The sequence below is a fragment of the Myripristis murdjan genome, chromosome 1, assembly GCF_902150065.1.
Source record: "Myripristis murdjan chromosome 1, fMyrMur1.1, whole genome shotgun sequence".
NCBI classification, from domain to species: Eukaryota; Metazoa; Chordata; class Actinopteri; order Holocentriformes; family Holocentridae; genus Myripristis; species Myripristis murdjan.
In genome coordinates, this window is record NC_043980.1 from 24,560,790 (window position 1) to 24,573,332 (window position 12,543).

Below are 12,543 nucleotides of genomic sequence, written 5' to 3' on the forward strand. Positions count from 1 at the left end.
GAATGCCTACTGTGTTGCAAAGGACGACCCTTGGGTGCGCTGTACAGATCAGGCTGAGAGTAACCTTACAGAGCCAGTATAGCATCATAACTTTAGAATATTCACTCTGTTGATTCCAGCATTTCTTGAAATTAGCTGTTTGCTATGGCTAGCCAGAAACTGTGAGGCTCTGTTCCCGCCTGGTCTCGTCTTTGGTGAACCGAACACGCGCAAGTGGACAGCTCTCAGTCTGTCCGTTCACACCTGGCATTAAAATGCGTCTTGCGTGCCGACTTGTGATCGGATCTCATTTTCAAATACACACGAATCATTTCAGAGAGAGAGCGAGAGAGACTATAAAATTAAATTCTTACTTTGATAGTCCTCCTTCCACCCAAAAAAATAAAGTGGCATTTAAGAAAACGAGACATCCATGCTCACTCCAGCCTCATTTTAATGCACCGTTAATTACTGAAGACACATTTCACATCTGTTAGTTATTACAGGCTGGATCCAATCATGTTCAGGCTCAGATCATTTAATTATTCCAGTGGGTCCGAGAAAGTCAGGCTCTCCGTTTAGCTGGATAAATCAACCTGTAATATTTCCGTGGTATTCCTATTGTAACTGTATTGCATCTAGGGTTAGAAAGAATGTGTTTAATTGCACCGGGGCATGATATTTAAGAAAGGCTGCCGTCTGCAAATTTTAGATGGAAGGAACACTGCATATTGTTATTACATATTTTAGAGACCCGCCAACATTTCTTGCATCATGCTTTTAGGGGAGCTCACATCTTATTAAGGGGATCTTGTCTCTGATTTGTTGGCATTTCTGAGACATCAAGCTCAAAAAACTCAATTGTCGGTGGGAGGAAAGAATGGGGTTTATATAGACAAACATTTGAATGTTAGTCTATATAAGAAAGAAAAGTTTTTCACACACTTTAATAATCTAATAACAATCAATGTAATTTTAAAAAAACGTTCAGTGATTTGTTGTGACCCACTGCACTTGACCAGAGATGTAGTGATTCTCCCTCTTCTTAATACTGTTTTTTTTTTTTTTTTTGGCTCAGTAACAAGGTAGAATGGTTCTAGTCGAAAATGTATCGTGCCAACCAGTCAGTGCGGCCAGCTTCATATTTACAGTCATGTGTGCTGCAATATTTGCTTTTAGTTAAGAAAAGTAATTATTTCAGTTGGAGAGCAGCAACAGAATTTAATGGATCCAGTCACATGGAAGAGATAAATGCGCAGATAAAAAAACATGTCAAGTTTTAAATGCCATTTATGTTTAACCTGGAACTATGTCTGATGGATGAATAAACAGTTACTGTGGGTAGTCAATTAGTTATTAGTCAGTTATCAAAGTTATTATCAATTGTCTTCTGTCTTTTTTTTACCCTCTGCAGTGTCTTATCATTGTTTTGTACAACTGATGAAAATTAGACCCTTTTGCCTATGATTTTCACACAAACATATATGCTAACATTGGGTTTCTGTTTGATATTGCTCTAGTAGATGTTTCGGCTGATGACGAGTAACCTCACAAACATGAGAATTTGTGAGAGCTGAATTCTCATATTTTGCAATTGCTGTATCCATGTGAACTTTATACTCTATATTTTGGGTATTTTTTCAGCGGCTTAATTTCTACCAGAAAATGTGTCTAACATGTTGGTTCCACTGACAATCAATACTCACATTTGGCACGTTGTTGGGTGCTGGTTTCACACCCTGATTATGTGAAAACGACATATTTTTCCGCTACAGAAAATGCACTTGATCCATCATTCCATATTTGGGGAAGGTTTGTAGTCAACGCTGGAACAATAGAAAGTATTGGAACGAACTAAATTAGGACTAGGTCACAGTGTGCATTGGTATTAACAACGACCCGACTGCCCTTATTCTCTTGGGACCCGTCCTCTCTAGTTCCCACCACCGTTCCAGTGACACATTTACGGTACAAAGGCTCAGCTTGAGTCCCCTCCTCACATACACAAACACACACACATGCACATAGAGGGAGAGAGAGAGAGAGAGAGAGAGAGAAAGAGTGGCTGATTTAATTAGCTCAATCATTAAACGAGGCTTAATTAGAGTCACTTTCCTTCAGAGGGAAGTGTGGGACTCAGAGCTGTTCCTTGTCATTACAGAGGCATAATGAGCCACACACAACACACTACCCCTCACCCTGCCGGCACCGACAACAATAGAAAACTTTCTTAGTGCACCAGCACTGTAAGGCAAAGAGCCTTTGATATCTTTAATTCCGAGTGTTTACAGTGTAATACCCTGCAGAAGAGCCAATATGGCCGGAAACCTTGAGGAGAAGCCTTGAAGAGAAGCGATGACAATGAAGTCTGTTGCTTAACTTAAAATAAATGATGCCATTTATTGTCCCAGGAATGAGTTGCAACCCCCCCACCCACTCCCACCCACACACACCGCCCATTGTTCTTCAAGGGTTTAAAATTACAGGGGGCAGTGAATTTGCAGTACCACCTGGTGTCAAGTTATTTCTGCCCCGCAGTCCATCCATAAACATGTTTGATGGTTTATCACAAGTCCAGCGCAGCTTGGTTTCAGCTTGTCTCTGCTACTGTATTAATGCAATGTTCGACTGCTTGTTATAGTTTGGAGGTTGATAAGAAGTGATGCTTGTAACTCTCCCTGGGGTGTGATTGGGGGGTAAATATTAGCAGGCCCTCAGCGCCACCCCACACCAGTAAACCAAATCACTGTCCTCTCATAAAGAAACCAACAGAGTCGATGACTTTTTAAATGTTATTGTGCTGTCATGAGCCTTGAGATAGGTATGTGTGTGTATAAAATGAGTCTGAAAAATGATCTAGAGGGAATGTGTGCGTGTGTGTTTATGTGCGGGAGTATGCGCGTGCATGCACATGCTCCTCCCGTTCATTATTGGCCAGCAGCAGAAGCCAGTCATTTCCCTGTCTTCATAAAGACTTGGCCCATTAAATTCTACCTCCAGTCAATAATTAGGACTCCACAAATAAACCAAAGGCAATTAAATCAATGCTTCCCCGGGCCGGTGCCTGGACCCCATGGCCCACATGGACACTCCATCTTCACGGCTGGCCTTATTCATAGTGGGTTGCGGTGGAGCCATACAGTACACCCCCCTGGCCAGCTCATGATTATTAGATAGCCCCGTCCCTGGGTTCAGGCAATGTAGTGCTGCTTATGGTGGCTCTCTACTGAGAGACATAGGGTTTGATTTCATTAACTCACCAGTGGAGGTGAGAGAGGAGGAAATGAATGCAATGTTTCATTTGGTTTTGAGTGGACGTGTGGGGCGGCTTTGAAGGGGCTACGGAAATCTACACCGATGCCCTGTTGCAGGCAGGTACTGCTGCGGCTGAGAGGGAGGGAGCACTAACTCAACACACACACACAGTCACAGTTTGGGATTTTTTTTTTGTTGTATATCTTCCTTTTCCTGAAGAAATGCTGAAAAGAAATGCTGAAAACTCCTCTCTTTCTACTACTGTTGGCCAGTGTGCTGCGGCTGTCTCTCTTCCTTGTTACGTTGACATGTGGCCGGGGTTGACAGCAATGGCGAACAATGGCCCACACGCAGAGACACAGATACACACTTACCCTCTCCCTCTACGTCACACACACAACACACACACATGCAGTGAGTGATGGGTTTGCTATTGACAGGGCCACTGAGATAATAAAGTGCTGTCCCACTGGCAGCTCCATTAGACACTGACAGTGACAAGACGATGCTGCTGTGAGTGTGCACATTCTCACACGCATATGTACACATTCCCCAACACACACATACACACACATACACACACAGATGGACACATCCTCATCCCTTCAGTGACAGCCAGCCAGTTGAGGACATGGATCTCTCTCATCTTTCCTCTCGCTTGGTCTATTTCTGTCTCCATGCCTTTTTATCTGAAGAAGTCTGTGCGTGTGTGTTGTACAGCTGGGGGGTAAGATCATATCACTATTAGGGGAGTGTGTTATTAGTGTCACTGGTGGGGTGACAGGCCAGGCTATTTCACTTCACAGATGTTCTGCTTGGTGAGCCTTTCATAAGCTATGACAGAGAGGAGAGAGGCCATGGGGGGAGCCATGAGACTTCTTATGAAGCAATGCAGCACTTATGTGTCCTATCTGTTTCCATACTAAGATCATACTTGCTTCTCACCATTGGACATACTGTATATGGTACAGCCACCTTAAGCTCTTACAAACATCACCTTGAGATATTCACCTTTATTCACAAAAATACATGCACACGTCATCATATGGCCATGTGAGATGACACGCCAGCCCATGGTAACTTCCAAATAAGAAAGACAGAAACAGGGAAATAAAGGGGAGAGGGAGCTGGTGCCCATACTAAAACGACAGTATGTTTATGAAGCAGACAGTGAGATGAGGCCGATAGGTAAAGAGGAGAAGAAATTAGAAACAAAACCCAAAAAAAAGAGAAACCCAAAACAAACAAACAAACAAAAAAAAACAGAACAAGATGGACTTGAAAGGGGATAGAAAATGTCTGGTGCAGTGTGTGTGTGTCTGTGTGTGCGGGGGGGTGACTGCGGCGGTCCCAGTGGTCCCCTCAGGGACCCAGGGGTGAGTCTCAGCCTTGTCATACTTCGCTCTTTTCCTCCTCCACTCATCCCCTCCACCACCACCAACTCCAGCGCCCCCCCACCCCACCCCTCTTCTGCCCACGGAAAACGTCGATAGCAGGCTGCCGGTGCCGAGGTCTCTGGTGGACACTAGCTCATTCTCCCGGCATCGACAGGCCCGCCAAATCAATATTTAGTTCCCCACTAACAAGCTGCCTCGGGGTCTGAGCCAGAGAGAGAGAGAGAGAGAGAGAGAGAGAGGGAGTGAGGGAGAGAGAGAGCGAGAGAGAGAGAGAGAGAGAGCGAGCGAGAGAGAGAGAGAGAGAGAGAGAGAGAGAGAGAGAGAGAGAGAGAGAGAGAGAGAGAGAGCGAGAGAGAGAGGAATGCGGGACAGTGGAGGATGGCAGAGAAAGACAGAGAACTGGGACTGAGAGCTGTCCAGCTAGAAGGGAAAAACATGGATTGAGTGGAGCACTGTGTGTGTGTGTGTGTGCGTGTGTGTCTATGTGTGTTTGTGTGGGAGGGGGGGAGGGTGGAAAGGTCAGAAGAAGATCTGGGGAACGAGAGAACAGTGTCTGGTGTGTGTCGCGGTGCGGAGGCGACGCATGAGTGCCTGCGGCAGGCGCTGACAAGAACACAGACAAGACACACATACACACACTCAACACTCTCAATCATACACATATCACAGCGAGCAGACACTGACAGCACTCCAGTAAAGCTCCAGTAGAGCACTCACAGATGAGTGCCTGTGCACACAAAAACTCAAACACACACATACAGTACATGAGCAAGCAGTCGCAGCTCTTTGTTTTATCTTTTGCAGCAGTTTTTTTTTTTTTTTTGTACAACTAGAGCAGTACCCACAGGTTGCTAGCACAGATTAAAATTGGTCCCCAAATGATTTGGCTGCAACTGGTACCCAAATTAGCAGCTATATTTGGTGACCGAAGCCTTTCCAAGTACCTGTAATTTTCCGTGTAGAATAAAATATGAACTATTATAGAAAATGCCTTGAGAAAACCCTGAAAATCAAGGCTATACACTGTATTTTACTAAAAAAAAAGAAATGACTCAAGCACACTGATAATCTTAATTTAGCTTACATTTAGCTGTACTCAGAAAAACAAATATTTGGCCCTACAGGTAAGTGTCAGTACAGTATAGGTCCAATGACTTAGGTGCAAACCATCACAAATGCAAAAAGTGTTTTTGCTAATTTGAAATATTAAAATATTACAAACCCTAATGGTCCCTAATACAAAGGTACGCATCCGATCTTTAGTCAAGGCTAGAGGCCCGGACGATTGGCAATAATGCAATAATATTTAATAAACTCACATAAAACTTTTAAGCAACATACATTTAAGTTCGAGAGAGTCAAGACAGTCAAAAAACTTTTGAGCCTATTGGGAGAAATGACAGATTTTTGCCTGCATTCAGTTGCTTAAAGGCCACATCTGATCAAACCCAAATGAAGACTAACCTAGCTGTAGGCTAGGCTACTCATTATTGCCATTTGTGGCCATGCTAGGATCTCTCTCTCACACACACACACACACACACCCCCACACACACACACGGCAGAAAAGAGGAGATACAGTGAACCAGGTGAAGTGAAGATAGCGTTATTCAAGTTGGTCACAGCTCCACTTGTCATGTTACTGTAAATACAACAAAAGCTTTGCCCCCCACAAAGCAAATTCTACGGTGGAAAGTTCACACATGAAATCAGCAGCAAAAACACCCAAAACAGAAAACATTACACTTCATAACATATTGTATTCATGAGGCATGGGCTGGGTTGGGATCGACCTTCTGTTCGGTCTGGATTGAAACCCTGCCCCTAATAGCAAGAGTCCCGCTGTGCTCATCTGACTCACTTTTGACTGAGTCAACTTCAAATGTAATAACCAATGACATGCAATGATGTGCAAATGTTTTGTTTAGTTTTAACATTGCAGTATATACAGCAGTTTTTGCTTTAACTACACGGCAGCTAAGAGCTTTGCTAGGTTTTTCACTATAAAAAAAGAGTTAGCACCAGCTAGCAGAAGAGTTTGAGATAGTGCAGGATTGAGTATCATGTATCATGTTTCTATTTTTTGTCCATAAGTGTGCCTGACCTTCTTTTGGAGGATATGGTTGATCTGCTGCAGCCACTCCTGGTCCCTGAGAGCCTCTGAACTGGCTTCTGTCCCCTGCAAACACAACATCACAGACATCTCAGCACCATGACATAGGCAACAAGGAACCAAAAACAAACAAACAAACAAACAAACAAAACAACAACAACAACAACAACAAAAAACCCCCACAAAACAAATAGAAGCATGTACAGACCTCTGCCAGACGTATCTCCCCTTTTCCAGGCTACAGGCTACTCTATGTGCTGAGAGAGACTCAGCACCCAATTATATTGTGAAAATATTTTAAAATTACAAATTAATTTACTGTATGATTCAAATATAATACTGTACAGTATATATACTGTAAAAATATACCGTAAAAACTTCCAAAGCCTCTTGAATTTAGCTGTTTCTTGTTCTCTATATGTTTCACTTTATTACATACATTATACCTTCGGTTGACAACCTGTGGAACCACCTCACAAACCATTTCTGGTTCTCTGCTAACAGTCATATGGCTTTCAACAGACACCATGTTTCAAAAAGAGAATGAATTAAAATAGCAAAATTCAAAATGACCACTAAAGTCTCACTCTGTCCGCTCTCTCTCTCTCTCACACACACACAACCTCTCAGTCTGCCACAACACACACATCAGTTTGCCCCGCCCCATTTCTCTCTATCTCTGTCCCTTAGTTTTACGGTGTGACTTTTACATGTGATTTTTTACAGGTGTGAAGCATCAGGCTGTTCAACCAATTTTCTCCTGTACGTCTGCTCTGTGCTCTGTTGCCTTTATTTGTCAGTCGGCCAAACAGCTCAGTGCACGTCCTGAGCAATCTGAGCAAACACTGACAAAGTATAAAAAAATATTAGGCCAGTAGTATGTCTGCTAGAATGCCCTGAAAGAGAGAGGGAGAAAGCAGCAGTGATCAAGTGAGCTAGACAGTGAATGAGGAGAGAACGCAATTAGCAAAACAAAATCTTTGCATCACTGCAACCTCATTCTTCATCATACAATCATAACATTTTTAGTGATGGGCTCACTAAAAAATTAGAGCAAGATTAGCTGTGGGCAGACACACACACACACAAAGACACACACGCACACATCCAAATGCACGATCCCCTCCAGGCTATCGCCTGGCAGAGATAAAGAAGAGAAAGATGGGCACATAATGGCTGAGCAGGATTACCAAGTGCTGTTTGGCTGAGGTCAGAATGCAGGTTCAGATTGTTTGTATAAAACTACAGAGTGGCTTTATGACTGTGAGTAAATAAATAAAATAAAAGCAGAAGTGTGACAAAGCTGCACTAGGTAAAGTTAGGTGAATACAATGTGACATTTCCTTGATGAGAGAAAATATTTCAGGAAAGAAACCTGCCTCTGTATTATGACCTTGGTCTTTATGGGTCTCCTGCTGCAGGGCAGGATTTTAGACTCATATGAGCCCAAACCTTGAGAAGCCTCTCTGGAGACTCAGTGGCAGGGTATGCCAATATGTGTGTGTGCATGTTACTCATGTATAAAGACCTAAAAGAGTGGTAGTCTTGTTACTGCTAATGAACCGGGCAAAGACTGACTGCTTGGCCATGTACACCTCAGCACTAATGTGCTGCCTCTCCTCTCTTTTAACCCCAGGTGTTGCTGCTCCAAATGATGTGACGAGCCTTGTGCTGCCTCACAGGGACATGGGGAGAGCAGGGGAGAAGTGTGTGTATGTGTGTGTGTGTGTGTGTGTGTGTGTGTGTGTGTGTGTGTGTGTTTCCTGCCGGCACTTCCTTGCTCCATGGCTATCCTCTATGGAGGCTCCTTGGTGATAGCATTAGGGCTAGGTTAATTTCCATGTCTGCCTTATTAGTGACTCTTGCCCATAAAGTAACAGAGAGATACACAGATAAAGAGCAAGGGTGGGGGCGCCCCGGTGGCTCTCCGGTGAAGCACGCGCACCATGTACCAGGGCTTAGTCCCGATCGCAGCGACCAGGGTTCGAATCCTGCAGGTCCTTTGCTGCACATCATCCCCTCTCTCTCCCCTGCCTTTCCTGTCTATCTCTACTGTGACTGTCAAATAAAGCAGAAATGCCAAAAAAAAAAAAATCTTTAAAGAGCAAGGGAGAGTGTATGTATGTGTGTGAAAGAGAGAGAGTGGGGAGAGAGACAGAGTGAGAGGTGGTGGGCTCCTTGTCACTATTGCCTTTTGGTGCCTCCCACTGGGGTGAGGATGGTGTCTGTGTGTGTGTGTGTGTGTGTGTGTGTGTGTGTGTGTGTGTGAGTCTATCCTGCCTTGGTAGGTGCATAGCAATGCTCTGACTCTGTCCTCGCTCTATCATTAGGTGCAAAACAAACTGGCTTGGCAATTCTAGCCTTATTACAGCTTGATCATCAACTCTGCAACAAGTTGCAAAGGGAGCCTGAAGCCAGCCGACCCTCTCCCTGCTCCTCTGTGAGCCACAGAGAGAGGATGAAGAGGCAAACAACAGTGTGCAGAACGGTGTGTGTGTGTGTGTGTATGTGTGTACTAGGTGAGTGTGAGCCGACTTCAGCATACTTGCATGCCTTCCTTGAATGCTTGAATGTATCTCTGATTGTATTGGTTTATGAGTGTGTGTGTGTGTATGTGTGCAGACAGGCAGCTATATGCTTCAGCCTTGATAGCACAAAGGCCTTTCAGAGCTTTGAAAAAATAAATAAAAATAAGTGAACACCATCCCCATTCCTATAAAAACCCTGAAAACAAGAGTGCTTCCAGTACTGTCCACAGCTATCAGCTGCACAAACAGATCTCACGACCACATTTCTGCCTAGTCAAATACCTCCAGGATACCCATAGATTAAAGTTTTGTGCTTTTTTTTTTTTTTTTTTTGGAAAGCAAGCAGCAACACACCAACTCGAATGGTCAAGAGGAAATAAAAGCAGGCTTCTGAAATGTTGATGATTGTGACAGGGTTGTCATTTCAATCATTTTTTCCTCAAAATGTTACATTACATGGTGAAATCATCTAAATTAATTAAAAATGACTGCAAGTCAATAATCCATGGAGTGAATTTCCTATCAAAACTTAAATTATTCTAAAAACCCAGTGCTGTGTTAGAGTGGTGCAAAAAAAAAAAAAGAAAAAGCTGCCTCCTTAAGAAGCTATGCTGGCAATGGTGTGTTCTGATTTAAAAGCAAAACTAATGACAGCCATCACACTAAGCAATGAGCTCTATCTTTCACCACTGGTCTCCCACAACCATGCGAATACAAAAACTGGCTGCGCTGGATTTATTGAAAACTACTGCAATGAATTTGCTCTCATGCCCAAAGAAAATTACATAATCTACAAAAAATGTGCAAATGTGCCAGACACTTATTAGTGAGGGGTTGGAAATATTACAGCACTGAAACAAGGCCTGGGCAATAGATCAGTGTTATACTGATACTGTGATATGAGATTAGAAATTGTAGGATTTTGGATATGAATGACAGAAATGTCTGCATTACAGTAAAAGGGGGCGCAACTGTCTGAACTTATTAGACTTTTAGCTGTCCAATTATTTGCCTCTACCTGCTTGGTCATCATATCCACACTACTAATGACTGTTCATCAGAAATCTTTTGTGTAAATAACTTATGAAAACACCAATTGTCATTTCTACAGATTTGTCACAATATCGATATTGTGATAATACATATATTTTAGATTTTTTTTTTTTTTTGTGGCATTCCTGCTTTGCTCAATAGTGACAGAAGAGAGAGACAGGAAAGCCAGGGGCGGGAGAAATCGGAGATCCCATGCAGAAAAGGGCTTGGTCAATGATTGACCCCGGGCTGCTGTGGTAAGGACTTTGACTTGATTCGTGGTGCGCGTTCTGCCAGGTGAGCAACAGGGGCAACCCAAATTTTGCGATATTTGATTTTATCCATATCACTCAACCGTATCTCAAACTGTTGTCTACGTTTCATTATCAGATTTCAAGCCTGGACCCAGCCATTTAGAGAGGGTGTGTTCACATTCATCACTTCTTGGTTTTAGTTTTTTGGCACTGTGTAGCTCTACTGGACTCATCCATCTCGGCACCTTCTCTGAAAGGTGGGGGTATATGAGTGTTGATTGGAGTGTGTAATTCCTGACCAATCCCTCACATTTCAAAAGATAATGGAGTCATAAAGGCTTCTTTCAGGCTTCTTCACAGCAGGATCTTGTACGTTTTATGTGGTTTTATTACATTTGGCTGTTTTCAAAGTTGGGTTTTCTGTACTGCCACATATTTATTAGCCGAGCACAAATCTTTGCCTTTTGATAGGCCTACCTATGCATTTGTCGCACCTATATGATGTAAACTTCCATGTATTTTGCTGCAAATTACATACTGCTGTACCGAACTTTACAGGAACCAACACATTGCTCTCAGCTCTGCCATGGAACCGTCCTGTGATCAACCATACTGCTCCTAAATCATAGAAAACAATGGGAATTACACCACTAACACTGCCTCTGTTTCATCTTCTTACCTCTGATTGTTGCCTTAGGGTTGCAATGGTTAAAGTTTTTCACAGTTCAGTTTGTACTTTGGATTTTACAGTTTGGCTTAAAAAAACTGTACTGACTCAGAATTCATGTTCTTTCTTTTTAAGTTAAACCTATGCCAAAAATTCAACACAAAAGTTGAAACAGCTTTTGCTAGTGTTGTAAATGTTGTGCAACAGAAAGACTTTTTATGCTGCTCATGGAAAAGTCCATTATTAGGCCTTTTGCTAGTATTAATCAAAAGCAGTGCTAAATGTTCTACATTAAGAAATGTATTAATTTTAATTTCATATCTTGCTCAAAAGAAAAACAAATCACGTGCAAGAACTGTGGTAAGGGGAAAAAAAATCATGGTTATTAACCACATGTACAGCTTGATGAAGATATAATGGGGCTGCAGAATTGTGGTTTCAGTTTCATTACTAAATTGTTATACCTCTACAAAGCCTGCTGGCAACACACAAATGTATCTTGTCCCTGAATAAATGCTTTTGTGAGCATATATTGACAAATATAAGTCAACTGAAATGCCAGAACATCTCAGTGATTGGACTGCCCCGCCCTACAAGGAGGTAACAACTGCCTATGAAGTGCCAAAAAGTTCAAACTGATTTTTAGGAAAAATTAATTTAAACACTGGAGCTTCAGTGGGCTGGGGCTAATCGACATCTCCTTATTCAAAACACAGAAAAAATTCAGAAAAAAAGCTGAACGCCTCAGTTAAGATTGTTGCTGCTGGCTGATGATATAAATTTAGTTCCATTTCACACTGATGTTCACTACCAGTGTAGCCTAATCCGTACTGTCAGAGCAGTCTAGTTCATCTTAGCCTCGTCCAAGCAGGCGAACGTGTCTGTGAGTTAGCTTCTATCCTCAGTTGGCTGAGCACTAGATAAAGACACAGACTTCATATAACCACCCCAGTCCTTTACTGTGTCCACTGGGAGTTTAAACTAGCGTACTCCATGAATGGCCCTTGTGGCTGCCTCACACACACACACACACACACACACACACACACACACACACAGAGGGAGAGGGAGAGGGAGAGAGAGAGAGAGAGAGAGAGAGAGAGAGAGAGAGAGAGAGAGAGAGAGAGAGAAAGAGAGAGAGAGAGAGAGAGATCCACACACAAGTGTAAGCAACCTCTATTTCTGACAATCAAACTCAGATTTGGTAACACGCACACACATACACCAAACGTCCTTCTGTGACATGAAGATTTCACCATTCTCCAGTGGGTCTCTATCGTCCAAACAGTGCTTTGATTCACAAACATTCAATTAACAT

The 12,543-nt window shown here is 42.8% G+C and overlaps 1 protein-coding gene across 1 annotated transcript in view; it reads right to left on the minus strand.

Annotated features, from left to right (window-relative positions):
- The window catches only part of cntln (centlein, centrosomal protein), a 94,959-nt gene that overhangs the window by 6,265 nt on the left and 76,151 nt on the right, over positions 1-12,543 (minus strand). The window contains exon 26 of the mRNA XM_030063569.1: positions 6,736-6,810. Coding sequence (XP_029919429.1) covers positions 6,736-6,810 — 75 coding nt within the window. The remainder of the gene's footprint in view (positions 1-6,735; positions 6,811-12,543) is intronic.